The 15,192-nt window shown below is 41.2% G+C and overlaps 1 protein-coding gene across 1 annotated transcript in view; it reads left to right on the top strand.

Moving 5' to 3' along the window:
- The first annotated feature begins 4,017 nt into the window (after nt 1-4,017).
- The window catches only part of NDFIP1 (Nedd4 family interacting protein 1), a 29,042-nt gene continuing 17,867 nt past the window's right edge, over nt 4,018-15,192 (top strand). The window contains exons 1-2 of the mRNA XM_081852187.1: nt 4,018-4,343; nt 14,954-15,041. Of these exons, the coding sequence (XP_081708313.1) occupies nt 4,266-4,343; nt 14,954-15,041 (166 nt within the window). The 5' untranslated portion in view covers nt 4,018-4,265. The remainder of the gene's footprint in view (nt 4,344-14,953; nt 15,042-15,192) is intronic.

Genomic DNA, 15,192 nt, shown 5'->3' with positions numbered 1-15,192 from the left:
ATATGCAAATAAGTTCTATTTGGGTGATGTTTTATAAAAGAGTCACATGTCATTCTGGAATGACCAGCACCACCTGAAATGTAGGAATATATGCAAGGAGACTTTAAATGATGAGGAAGATGTCTGGGTGTTGGCAGGTTACTTTCGTCAATGCCCTGCTGTAAATACATTCAACCCTAGTATGATACTTTAATACAGCTTCAGTTTGTTCACCTCTGCAGGAAAATTAGGGAGGATGAAAAAGGCATCTGATAGGTTATACTGATTACCTCAATGAAGAAAAAGCTGCAAGTCACATACACATAGGCTGTGATCTTATCAAGTCAGCATTACAATAATAGGGTGCCCTTCTTGGGTTTGGGCCTATTAAGCAAGGAGCTTTTTTGTCCTTACCGTTAATATCCTGAAGGAGTGCTTCTTCCTATACTGTCCTGCTCATGCATTTAAGATCTTCAACTAAGACCCTTCTCCAAGTGCTGTCTCTTTGTGTAGTGTACTTGCATGAAGGAGACAGCCATTTCCTGGTGGCACTCTAATTTTGGAAAGCCCTCCTTAGATAGACTTGACTGGCACTGACATTACAATATTTTTGAAAGCAGGTCAAGTCTTTCTTGTTTGCCAAGTCATTTTAAAGGGGCTACATTTTGTTTTTAGCTATTGTATTTTGATCCTTCTTTTATGATGGCTTATGTTTTGGTTTTGTGATGGTTTCTCTTTTGCTTTTATGGTATTTTATGACTGATGTTATAGCTGTACGCCAGCCTTCCTTTGCTCTGCAAGCTATCATATACTTGCTAAGCAAACAATAAAGATAAAATTCAGTTAAATAAAACATAGAAATAGGAAGGTACAGACTAACGGTACTTTGAAAGCTGTTTTACATGTGATGTTCCTAACTGCAGGAAATAACAGACACAATATAATTCTCTTCCATAGCAGTTACAGATGACAACATCCAGGCATTTTGCTCTTATCAAGTCAGAAACCCATTTGTTACTAATTGCTGAAATTTAACAGGTATAAAATCATGTTACTAGGTTCACAATACATCACTGCTGCCTTTATCATCAGGTTTGGTTATACAGCTCCTGGATAATTCATACCATATTTGGAAAGCAAATGACTAGAGACAGTCTTTATTCAAGAGATGTTTCCAACGTCATAGTTTCTTTCATCCCTGATGTTTCAACCAAGGCAGCCTTTTACCAACTTTCTTTCAAATTACCAAAACATCAAGAAAAAGAGCTCCAATGGGGTCAGATTTTTAAAAAGTAATTTTAAATCCTATGATCCAGACAAAGCTAAGTGCAGCTACATTCTATTGGTTACACTGAGGGAGCTGAATAGTTGCATATGGTTGCAATCCTATACACATTTATATGGGAGTAAGTATCATTGAATTCACTAGACTTTGCAGTTAACATGCATAGGAAGGGGCTGCAAATCTTCTATTAGTATCAACAGGAATAAGAAACACATGACTTTGGCTGTATTGAATCTGCCATATCTGATAATTTACTAAATAGCTGAAGAGCAACCTAGCCAAAGTTAACCATTTTTCGGTCCTGTTGATTTCTATTTATTGTCATTGATCTCTTTATACAATGAATTGTGAATAAAGAAGATGAAGAATTCCTTCAGAAGATGCAAGAACTGGAGCAGGTACTGAGTGTGCATCCTAGTACACTGGTCCCTCGGTTTAAGAACAGTCCTGTTTATGAACGATTCGGTTTACAAACTCTGCAAAACTGGAAGTAGTGTTCGGTTTGCGAACTTTACCTCGGTCTACAAACGGAAACCGAATGGTGGAAGGGCACCGCGGCGGGAGGCCTCATTAGGGAAAGCGTGCCTCGGTTTAAGAATGGTTTCAGTTTAAGAACGGACTTCTAGAACAATTAAGTTCATAAACCGAGGTACCACTGTATAACCAATATTTCCCTGGAGCTGTGCATTGCAGAGGAAGATCAGAAGTGGACCCCTTGACTTTCTGCAACGCTTGTCATCCTTCCATTGAAGAACCCATGATATGTTTGGGAGGAACCCCAGAGTTCCCTAGAACACAATTGAAAATGCATGGCTAAAAATAACCACAGAGGTGTATGCTGTATGTCAGTGTCACTAATTTATTAGACAGCCATTTGATATAGTGAACAAGTTCCAATGTCTTTGACTTCATTAGTGTTTTTCATTTGTTCTCTCTTGAGCTCCCCTTTTTCCAGTTTCTTGGTATGAAAAGTGACAAATCAAAGGTATAATTCCTCATCTATCAGCTAGTTTAGCTGACCACTTGGCAAGGTAGAATCAACAGCTAGCAGGTGAACATTTAGAGTGCATTGGATTGGCAAAGGCTGTTTTATTAGGATCAACGAAAAGATCATTTATTCTTTTCATAGTTCTTTTTAATAAAACAACAGCAACTCATAAAAAAGCCAACAACTAGCAGGTGAAGAGGAATCTGAAAATATCAGAAATATTTTATACTAGAATACTTGAATCTGATTTGTAAAGTAAATGCTTTTAATAACATTTTCAATTTGGTTTGTATTTCAGTACCTATGGGCATTTTATGATGTTTCAATATGGGGGAGGGGAGAGTTTTACTTTCACAGAAAACAATGACTTACGGTAGATTTCTTAACAAATTTCCACTTGTACAAACCCCAGCACAAAAATGTTGATATGGGTGAAGAAAGCTGGAATGACCCACACTGAAGGCTTCACTTTTATGTTACTTTCTGAGTATGCTCTTGCAGAAGGGATGGCAAATTGTGAGCTGGGAGCACACCAACCTGGATTGCAGCAGGTCCTGTGATCTAAAGGAGGGGCGGATGTGATATCAGAGGTTCAGAATGGTACCTCACTCCCACCTTACAACTTTTAAAATTGCGCCATGAGCTCCCACGGCCTGACTTTATATAAACCGGAAACTTGGAAGGATTCACAGGATCAAACGAAGTCAAGCCAGGCTCTGAACTGGCTATGGGCACTGTAATTACAATGTATTGTGTAATCAGTCTGAGCTGCCTAATGACTGTTGATGCCGATTGTCCTTAGGATAACCTTAGCTCCCTTCCTCCATCCGTAAAATGGGTGACTGTTTTCTAGATGCTTAATGCCTTGGCCATCCAATGTGGGACTTGAGCAAGCAGGCTGGTGTGGCTTGTCTTACTCTCTTATCTGCTCTTCGAGTGAGCTAACTGGTTTTCGGATTCTGGCACAGTCCGAATGATGTAGTTATAAATTATAATCACTGGGTGAGGTGGGGGTGTTCAGATGATGGCACCACTTGGTGACAGGGTGCTGACAAGCAAATGTGGCTGCCGTGCACCTCAGTTAAAGGGCCTGTTTCCTGCAAGCTCCATCACTGGGGCCATCACTTGAACACAGGGCTGGATTTAGGTTTGATGAGACCCTAAGCTACTGAAGGTAGCGGGGCCCTTTATATGTCCAGCTGTCCTTTGTCAACAACAAATTGTTGCTTTTTTGTGTTGAATATATGCTATATGGTAATTTATGGAGTTTTTTATCTTATATTTTGGAAATGTACATCCAGTTTTTTCTCTTAAAATTTTTTTGGGGGGGCCCCCAAGAGAGTGGGGCCCTAAGCTATAGTTTGTTTAGCTTATACGTAAATCCGGCACTGCTTGAACCCAAGGAAGGGTGTCGTCGTTATCGCATTTCAAGATCAGCGGCGAAACACTCTCCTCACGCCTCATGGCTATGATAAAACGAGCTCAAGGGAGGAACCCTGGCATCAGATCAGTTCACGGGATGTGAAAAGCCGCGAGAGATTTTGCGCGGTCCTTGCGGACCAAATGAAACCAGGAGGAGAAACGAAGCCGCGAGGGATTCTTGTGTGGAAGGTTCGCACCGCGGCCTGGGGAAAGAGCGGGCGCGAGGGCCGTCAGAGGCGCTACTGCGCCGGCGATGGCGAGGGGGCAGCAGCACGAGAGCGGCTGCCTGGAGGAGGAGGAGGAGGAGGAGTGTGACGGAGGAAGGAGAGGAGGACGGCGACCAGAAGGGGTTGGCGCTTCAGCAGGCAGCAGCAGCAGCAGCAGCAGCAAGTGACCTAGCTGGCTGGCTGCCGCCCTCCTCCTCCTCCTCGGCCAAGACCAGCCCCGGCAGCGCCCATTCGGGGACGGGAGTTCGCGTGCACCGTCCCCAGCGGGGCCCCCGCCCGGTCTCTTTCTCCCTCTCTCTGCGCCCGGCACTCCAGGCTAATTCTCTCCCGCCTCACTCAGCACGCTCGCTTCTTGCCCAGCGCCATGGCGGCGGCGGCGGCGGCAGCAGCAGCAGCAGCAGCAGGCGGCGAGCCTAGCAGCGGCGGCGCCCGATACCAGCAGGTGAGGAATGCGCTGGGCAAGACGGAGCACGGCAGCGCCGAGGCTTCTTAGGCCGCGGGAAGCGAAACGAAGAAGGAGCTTGTGGGGAACTGGGGGTGGCGGGGGGGGGGGAGAGGCTGCTTGTCTACGACCCACATTGAAGACGTGGAAGCCGAGCCCGGAAGGAGCGGGGGAATCGCGCTCTCTCTCCCCCCCCCGTCATGGGCCTAATCTTGCTTTTTTCCCTATCTACTCCAAAACAGCGTTCCCCCCCCTCCAGCTGTTGCTTTGGCCCTTTATTTGTGGGGCCGTTTCATCTGTCTTCCCGCCCCCTTGCTTCGGATCGCCCACCCCAGTTCCCCCTCCCCTTGCTTCTGAAGGCCAGAAGCGGAAGCCGCCCCGATGAGAAGACGGCGGGGATACGAGGCCCTAAGTTAAGCCTCCCTTCGCTTTGCTGGGGAGGGACGGTGCTTTTAAGATCAACGAGTTGCCCGGCTGCCTTGGCATTCCCACCCTCGACAGTCGGGTCATTCAAGGCAGAGTAGCAGGGGGTATAAATGCCCCCCCCCCGGCCTTTCAGTGCGTACTTGCTTATTATACGGGGATTTTAACCAGCCTTGATTGCCAGTGATGTGGAGCTGGCTTGGTAGTTATCCCGCATTAATTGACATCGAGTACCATGAAAAGATCCCGAAAGCAATTCGATCCTCGCCAACCCCGAGTTTTCCAATGTAAGCAGTAAAAATCCAGCAGCACCAGTTTGCGTGTGTTTGTTGTTTTTAACTTAAGGGGCGTTATACATTCCTATGATCCTTAAATGTTCACAATGTTGAGATGTAAACACAGCCTCCCAGCCCACCTTGTAACAGGGTTTTCCAAACTTGGGCCTCCAGCTGGTTTTGGACTACAGTTCCCGACATCTCTGACCACTGGTCTTACTAGCAAGGGATCATGGGAGTCGTAGTCCAAAAACAGCTCGAGGCCCAGGTTTGGGAAACCCCAAAACACTCTTGAATTCCACCATTTGGGATTGTGTTTTGTAATTCCAAGGTCTCTTCTGTCCAAATCTCTGAAGACAATACTAAACTAGCTTGACCAATGGAATCAGTACACAGTAGCTTCCTATTTTGATTAAATTTGCAAAAGCAAAAGTTGACATTTGCAGAAAAGAATTGGTGGTGTGGTGGCATTCCGTGGATAGTTATCCTTTGCAACATATTTCCTCTTAATGGGAATTACAGATTTTCCAGTGCTTCAGTAAATTTAGTGCTCTGAAAAGGCCCAAACTGTCTCTGGGATGCCTTTGTTTATGCTTTCCTGAGTGCAGTGGGTGGGAGCCAAGGAGAAATGATAGTTGTTAGTCTTTGTTTGCAACCTAAATATATGGAAGCAGGGAGATTTCTATAAGTGGGTATCTTCCCACTAACAACCACATATAAAAATAACAATGCAGCTTTTTGTTTTTACTTTACTCTTGTTTTAATCAGTTGGTTTTGTGTTTTGAGTTGGCCCTGTCCCTGTTTTTTTCCTGGACTGAAAATTTCAAGGCAACAAATAGTCGTCTATTAGTGCCTTTTTGAGGACATTTTTTGGGGGCTGAACAAATAATTACTCTCACAATTTGCTTACTCAGCAGTTTCAGATCCCTATTGAAGGGAGTCTTGCAAGCAAAGCTAGATTTCTCAGGTTAGAGGGAGAAAATTTATTTTATTTGGAATTAATGCTTGTATACGTAGTTTAACATACAGTATGCTAGGCCTGAAAATGACTCTGTCTTCCTTGCAGCGACATAAAATTTAGATGTGTCTGATGAGTGATTGATGATTAGCTCTAGAAGACATGCATTTCTGTGATAGCACATTGCCTTTTAACTCTGTTAGTTGTGTGGTATTTTGTTAGAGCACATGATTGTTGGCACTTAGATGACATTGTTGGATAGAGAGATAAGCGCTCTTCCCTCCTAATATGAGCTCTAGCTGTGTTAGCACCCTATGCTCAAAATTATGGAATTTTTCAGATTTAATTAATGTATACTACTTTTTATTTTATTTCTGCAAATTCTGTAAACAGGTCCCCACACCCCATATTTTCAGCCATGCTTCACCAGATAAGGATTTGAGTTTGAATTTATAAATTTTATTTGTTAGAACTCTGAGAACAGTCTCCAGACTACATATTGCCCACCACCAGCATAAATGATGGTCCTAAAATTACACTTTGTGAGGGAAACATATTAAAATTTTCTAGACGGAATATTAGTTACTAACAATAACAAGTATCAGCGAACCTGAACATTCTGGACTACTTTGTTTCTTAGTTACTTGCATATTCTGTTCAAGGAACTTGGCAATATACATGGAGTTTCCTCTTAATTTTTTCTTACAATAACTGTGTGATGTAGGTTATGCCGAGAGCAAGTTACTGATCTAAGATACTAAGGTCACCAAGGTCACCAAGTGAGTGTTATGGTTGTATGGGAATTTGAACCTAGGTCCAATTCCCAGCAATGTCTACTACATTACACTAGATCTACCAAATCATGCAGCACCACATAGTACATATTTCAGATTTTGATTTTGTATAGCTATTTCTTCAACTTCCCTGTTGTACCTCAGATTTGGCCCTCTCAAGTGGAAATAAGATGTTTGACTTATCTGCAGCTATACATTTCATACTGTATTGTTGTTAAAAAAGATCCAAGAGTATCCAATGTATAACATTATATAGTTTTATTGTTAAAAATGATCCAACAGGTTATACATTTCATATTCTGTGGCTGTTAACAAAGCTCTACAATTTGTACAATCAATAACAGTAAAATTGATTGGGTGTTATCTTCTTTCAGTAGTGGTACTTAGCAAAGCTTGAAAAAATAGGACTGCTTATACAGTAGTTGTTTTATTACCATGCTTACCTGCTGAATTTATTACAATTTTTAAAACAGTTGTAAAATGTACCCTACTAAAATTTCTGGAGAATTTAATGTGAGTGTAGTAAGGACTTGCTGCTGGTGCATGAAAAGCCCAAGTAAATGTGATATAGGGTGCAGTCCTATGGTCCCTCACAGAGTGTCCTGGGGGCGGGCAATGGGATTTTGGAAATCTCCTCTGTGGGAAGAGTAGAAGGCCTATTCATTGTAACTGGAGAAAACTGCAGCTGTCTCTCTCCAGTGGCAGAAAGGACAAAAAGGAGACATGTTGGGATGGATTAGAGGAGGTTTTGGATCTTTATTTTCTCTCCTGTTGTATGCAGTGGGATGAAAAAACTTGAATAAAGAAAGCTGTTGACAGTAGGTGGGGGGGTGGTAAAATGTCGTGTGCCCTTCACAGCATCAGCCTGGCAAGGTTTGGGATTTGGCAGTTCACCCAGCCTTGATTGCCCCTCCCCAGACCAGGTAGGATTATTCTGAAGTCTTAAACATATTATAGAGTTAGCCACACTGAATTCAGTTATTTTATAAAAAACTTGCAGTGTGATGATGGTAAGTTTCCATTTTAACCTTTTAATGTCGCACAGTCAAATTTCCATGGTGTTTTAAAAGATCATACAATCAAAATTACCAACCACCAGAGCCTTGATAAAAGCTTGCATTGAAAAGAGAGAGAGAGAAATGAAGGAAAAGGAAAGAGAGGACAAAACACAAATGCGATTTTGTAAATGTGTGGCCCTCCAGAGGTTGTTGGACTCCAACTCCCATCAGCACCAGCTAGCATGGCCAATAGTCAGGAATGATGGGAACTGTAGTCCAACAACTCCTGAAGAGCCGCAGGTTCCCCCATCCCTGGAATTAAACATCAATGTTCACAATTCAGATTTCAGTATCAACCAGTTCTACAGAATTTTGTGATTCCAGAATATAGTGTACTACAAGCAGAGTAGAGCAATTAGATCTCATTTGATTGCAAGATGACCAAGTCCTGCCAAAATGATGTACTCGCAAAGAAGACACATGCTGTTCTTACACCACAATCCTGTGAATGCTTGTGGCCCATGTGACTTACTCTGAAGTAAGTATGCATAGGATTGTCGTTCAAAATGTAGTAGATATTTAATATGTTAATATACTAGCAGGAATGGCCTTTTAAACTGGGGGGGTGGGGGTATTGTTTTATTTGTTACTATGTTACATATTTTTGTGTTTTTATATTGTAAACTGCCCTGTGATCCTCAGGTGAAAGGTGGTATAGAAATTAAAATAACAACAATATCAATGGCAATAATAATAATATAATTGAAATATTCTATCCAATTTGATTCGTCAATGATAAGTTCAAGTTGGAGCAAGTGTAAAGAACTAGAATGAGTGCAGGACCGATGTGAGGCCCACATCCTCAGGCTGAGGCAGCATAGAAGGGTGTGCTGAGATATCCTCACAGAGTATACTGACTCATGAGGTGTCTGAATCTGAGGTCTCCTCAGGCAACACTGGGATCCTGAACATGGCAGTGGGCTGCCCACTGGAAGCCATCACTCTTCTGCCACTCACTTGCTTGGATGTAATTCCTTATTGTCAGTGACTGGCATAGTACACATTTAAACTTCATAACAGTTTTAGTACATATAAAAGCAACTGATCTTTACAGATCATTTGGAAGGTAATAATGTGGAATGATTTAAAATAGTGTAGAGGCAACATCTGGGGATGAGGTACCTAGATGTTTCAAAATGGCTGAATAAATGTATGTTGAAAAATGAAAGGCATCGGCTAGAAAATGACAAAAGATGCGGGTAGGACTGGTGAAATGAGGCTTTTACCATGTGGGTGTGACCCTCCATTTCTTTCAGCATTGAACAAATGACAATCTAGGTGACTTCTGCCTCTGTTCGATGTGTGTGTCTTCCTGTTGTGTCATTTAATAATCCTTAATTGGCAGCATCATGTATACTGCCTCACCTACAGGAGGTGGCTTCCATAAACTGGAGCAAATCACCTTGCTCTTCAGCAGGTATGTTTCTAAATGTAGTCATATACAGCTATGACATAAAGTAAAGAGGCACATTGATGAGGATATATGGTTCAGAAAGCTAGAGCTAATAAAGAAATGACTGGCAGTAATCCTCAGATGTAATAATACATTACCTTCATATGGATTGAGCTACATGGGTTGTATTTTACATGCTTTGTTGTGAAGTGCTAATTGTGTATTTTAAACATGCCTAGTAGAGATCTTTTAAGAACTCCCTTATGTTGCCATAGCAACAGGATGAGATTTGAGGAGTAGTATCTCTGCAATCTAGAGGCTCTCATGAGTTGTCATTCTGGGACCAATAATTAATTTTTGTACACAAGTTAAGGCAATAGAATTCAGAAATAGAAGCCTATGTTTAATATTCCAGCTTTCTTTGATAGTTTTGGTATGAAGGCTTGCATTTTTCTAGATATGTACATAAGCAGTTGTAAAGTAATGCCTGTATTGGTTCTGCTGTTGCATGCGCATGAGAGGTTTGTTGTGTTAAAACTCTTGAGGAATAATGGATTAGCTTTTACTAGAAGGAACAAAAGAAAAACATAGGCTAGGAAATATTGACCATTCTTCTAATTTAATTGGAGTTTAAATGCCAGTTGTTTGTGTTTTGTTTTGTTTTCCCTTTCTACATTGCTTTGTGAATGTGAATATGAAAATTGTAATGGCCTGACCTTTTTCTTTTCAAATGAAGCATCCTAATGGCTAGTGAACCAAGTACCCATTTTCCATTAAAATAGAATAAACCAATCACAGGTTTGTTTACACATTCTAATCTGAGTAATTTGAATGAGAGTGAGAGGCGCAAATACCTAATGAAAAGGCCACATCATTTAAAAATGTCATGAATAGTATCAGAATTAAGGAGTACCTAGCAAAAAAATGTACTCAGAAATTTACGCATTTTCATATTGAAGTAGAAGGATTATAGAGCAGTCCTAAGAACAAGGTGAGTGGAAAGTGAAGTTGCAGATATTCCAGCACCTCCCAGGCCCTGGTGACTTGTCCTGGCCAAGGAATGAGATTGGGTGGGTGTTCTCTTCATTCTGGTAGTTTTTCTTCTTCTTGTTTTTAATTCCCTGCATTGGTTTATTTTATATTGAGATTTTTTTATTGGTTCTTTGTTTGCTTGTGGGGGTACTATACCAGGTCCAGATTGGTATAGTTGATGGGCCTGGATCTTGCAGCCTCTTGAAGAAGCAGTGGGCCTTCAGATTCATTTGACTTCTGACGTCCTCTACTGCTGGAATGCCTTGTTTCAGGGCCTGCTTCTGGCAGAAGTACTGCCAGTGGTAAATTTATGCCTGCAGAGCTTCTGTGAATGGAGGTGCCTACCTTTGGTGGTGCTCCTCTCCACTGGCCGATGGAGCACTTTGAACCAATCCTAATCCCTTAGATTCAGTAGACATGGGGATTAGGATTGGTCTGTTTTGCCCTATCTCCATGTTTTAAAGGAAGAGTAATTAACTACTGGCCCATGTGCCTGATCTGACCCGTCATAATGTTTTTGACAGCCTTTCTGCCCTGAATACAATTTTCTGTGGGTGCTCAACAGCAAAGCACCCTTCCCTTTTATGATGTTATTTTAACTACCAGATAAGAGCACTCCAGAAACAGGAAGGAACTCTTTGAATGTTTCCAGGCCCTTTTGTCATCACCTGCACTTGGGAAACATTATAGCAAATTGGAGTGCTTCTTCCTTTTTCTGGAGCACTCTGAGCTGCTCTCAGTGATGGCGAAGAAGAGAGGATGAGCAGGGTTTGAGAAAGAACCCATGCAAAGATAAAGCAGATGGAAAAAAGAAGAGTGTGCAACAAATGAAAAAAGCAGGACTAATGTGAGATAAGAAAAGAAAGGTAAGGTGGAGCATTTAAAAGTAGCAAGTCAAACTGAATGCTGCCTGGAGCCAATGAATAAAATATTACAATGAGGAAATGTGATCAGAGTGACATGGGCATTACATTAACCAGGTGGTCAGATTTTGATCAGAAGTTAGAGGAGAAAGATGGAAAGGGAAGACCTGATAGGAGAATATATTGCAGTAGTATAGATCAGAAGTGGATTCTAGTCATGCCATTATTAACTGACAGAAATAACAAGAACAAAGAGAGAGCCAGTTTAGTTTTTGAATCTCTTGTAATTGGGCACTTTTACATACAAATTATGCTGTGGGAGGAGAGTGCTGTGCTGATATTTTGCCACAATCACCACTGGCATGTGATTCTGGAAAGGGTTGCCTTGACCCTTGGGCAGAAAAGGTTAGCTGCCTCCATTTTAAAGTAAACCCACTTCACCAGTTGCAAAAACACAAAACAGTTATTATCCTGGTTACCCCAAACTTTGAGCAGGCCTTATTTTCTACCTTTCTCACCACCCAGTTGCTAATTCTCAAAAAATAAAACTGTATTGCAAGTGACAACTGGCCAGTTTTATGCTATTAGAGCAGCATTTGTTCATGTAAAAGTGTATGATATGATCTTCCTACTATGTGAATCTTTACTGTGCTAATAAGCACTTAGCTGATTTTAGATGGCTGGCATTGTTGAAAAAGAGGCTGTGTGCTTTGTCCATTAAGAGGAGGATCATTTTCATGTTGCTGGCAAGATGTAATGTTGAGTCTTGGAATTTATAGCTTGCCTCTTAATAGAACAACTGAATAGGAAGGAAGGAAGGGGCCTGTAAGGAGATCCCATGTAACTTTCTGGACTTTGAAAAATGTATTGCATCTAAATGACCTAGACTTTGGTGCATTATAAATATCATGGCAAAATAACAAAATTTCAGCATATTAACAGAATAATTCAACACCACTATTATTTTACTCTCATTTTCTCCTTGTGTGTGTGTGCGCATATGCACACATACAGTGGTACCTCGGGTTACATACGCTTCAGGTTACGGACTCTGCTAACCCAGAAATAGTGCTTCAGGTTAAGAATTTTGCTTCAGGATGAGAACAGAAATCGTGCTCCGGCGGCGCAGCAGCAGCAGGAGGCCCCATTAGCTAAAGTGGTGCTTCAGGTTAAGAACAGTTTCAGGTTAAGTATGGACCTCCAGAACGAATTAAGTACTTAATCCGAGGTACCACTGTATAACTATCAGCATCACTGGAATTTGCTTGAATAAAAAAGAAGAAAAAATTCTTTTACCCTTCATAACAGAATTGTCAGCATGTTTTCTTGGTTGTTAATCTCCACCTTTCCTCCACCTTCATTCTGTCATTCTATCTGATATTATTATGTCACCTTTTCAATGGTTTCCCAGGGTTGACACTTAAATCTTAAATGGTCTCCCCCCACCCCCACCCCGCTCACCTCCAGCATGCCTTTCCTTCTTGCATCTAGAATGCAAAAGCAGCAGTTCTCTCATTTCTCTAGGGGAAATGTTTGTGGCATTTCTTCTTTCATTGCATACAAGGCCTCAGATTTCATTCTCACTTCTTTCACAGGTTCTTCTGACTGTTTCTTCCTGTTCACAGAAATATATCCAAAGTAATCACTTCTCATTTATCTAATGGCTGTCCATTTTTTTTGCAAATGTAGCTGCTCCAGTACCATAACTTCTTTCCCTCATAGCTATCTATCAGAGCCATAGACTAAAGTTAATGATTGCAACTGGTGGTCTGCAAGCCAAGTCCTGGTCTGCCATTTCCCATCTGCAACCACCTTCCCCTCTCGCCCCTCCCTTACTTTTCTGCCACACCATCGTTGCTCTTTTTGGGTGGTGCAGGAAGTAGAGATGACTTCCAGCTTAGCAGTAGTCTTCCATGTTCTTCTGGGTTAACTGGAAGCCGAGAGGAGGAAGGAAACACCATCCCTAGGCTTGCAGTTTGAGAGGCATGGCCTTCCACTTCAGCCTAGTCATTCCACAATTCTTGCTGCAAACAATTGCTTTATGCCAGGAATGGTTGACTCAGACTGCTCTCTGCTCCTGTGGTGTCACAGGCTTTGATGTGCATCTTGAGAAGGAAGGGAGGCAACCAAACTCATCCCTCCTTCACCACTGTCACCAAGCAGTTCCTATTTTTCTTTAATTGGGCCAGTATACTTCCTTTATTGAGAAGAGTCATATGGCACTTAAGTGTGAGGTGAATAACAAGTTCTCAACCAAAACAAACTGTTCTTTTACCTCAGAGTTTTTGTAAAGCATCAGACAAATAATTTTTTGGAAAACTATTTTAGAGAAAAGAAAACTGGCTTAGCATTTTGCTTAGTTACCTATAAGAGCAAATAAAAAGAAACACGTAAACACATCCAACTATTCTAGAGACTGTTTTTCTAACCAAGCCAATACTTAACAATTTATACTCTATAGTTGAGTTTCTAGGTCTCTTGGCATCCTTTAAAGCTATCTAGGTCTCTTCGCTCTTTCTCTTCAATTCTTCAACCATAGCTCTTCCGCTCTCTCCCTTACTATTCTCTAGTTTTACTTATATACATCATTTTCTGTCCCCTCCTAACCTTTTAACCAAGTCACAAGGAGAATTGAGTCCTAGTTATATTTCTATTTCTCCTTAATTGCTTACTCGCTAAATGTTGGATCCTTTGTTAAATACTGCAGTCAATATAGGTTGTAGTTAGAACAGACAACACTTCCCTGAGTTAGAATGTAACAGGGAGCTGTGGAAAGTTCTAAAATGAAAGTGGAAGCTTTTGTTCTCCTTCTTCCATTTATGGAGGAAGAGGGGAGAGAGTGCCCAGGATTAAAGTTCACACAGGCTCTTCTTCATAACAGAAATTATATCTGAATCAGCAGTTAAAACCTGCACTTGGGCACTCAGGAAGTTGCTTTCTACTGAGTCAGAGCTGGTCAGCATAGCTCAGTATTGTCAACACTGACTGCTAGTCCAGGAGATACAGTATTGTAACTCCCCAGATCCATAGAGGCAATATTTATTTGTTTAAACAAATGTGTGGATGACCTTTTACTCCAGCTATCTGAGTTCGGCAGCGTTGTAGAATATTTGTGACCCTTACCAACCAAGCAGTATGGGCATTTGCTTTCTATCTCATGGAGAAACATTGTTTTGCTATTGTTCTTTTACCTCAGAGTTTTTGTACAGCTCCATTCTATGCATGTTACTAAGTCCCAGTTTATTCAGTGGAACTTAACTTTCAAATAAATATGCATAGGATTGTAAACTTAGCCTTCAAGTATATGATCTTGCTCAGTATCGTTGCAAATGTACAAAGAGAACTAACCATACTCCTTTTTCTAAGTAGTCACAATTCTGTTGCACAAAGATGCACGATCTGTTTGGTCAAATGTTCTGGATTATGCTCCCACATTATATAAAGACTCAGTTGAGTTGCAAATTAGTACATTTAATTGCTACAGTAGCCAGAAAGTATGCATTCTTGTTTAGGAAAAGTATAATTTTAAAATTGGAAACTTGACTCAGTTATTTAAATTTTCTGGGAGGGGAACTGGGGAGTTAAATCATGATTTAAATCATTAATTAAATGTTCTTAATTTATGAAACATCTATACACCACCTAAAACATTTTAAAGTATGTTTATTAATAGGAAGAATACTCCGTTGGCATCTAATTTCTGCAGCCACACTTGAAATTAATCTGACTTCTTTTTATCTATGCCTTTAAGATAAAGAATGTGCACTCTTCATCTTGTCCTTGCCATTTTAAAACCAAAAATGTCTCTGTTTAGTTGCAGAATGAGGAGGAGCCTTGTGAGAACCTGCAGATTGTAAATGATTTCCCACCACCGTACAGCAGCATTTCTGGGGAGAACGCAGGTATTTATTTATTTTTTAAATGCTCACTGATTTTCGTTAGTCGAGTATCATTGCTAATGGTTGGAAGGATAGCAAGTTATGTGCAGGCAACATAAGTTCATGGAGAAACCTTTCTTGGCTCATCTTACGTTCCTGATTGCTCTGTCTTAGC

The sequence above is a fragment of the Podarcis erhardii genome (assembly GCF_964252035.2).
Source record: "Podarcis erhardii genome assembly, chromosome: 2".
NCBI lineage: Eukaryota > Metazoa > Chordata > Lepidosauria > Squamata > Lacertidae > Podarcis > Podarcis erhardii.
This window is presented reverse-complemented; position numbering and strand designations above follow the sequence as displayed.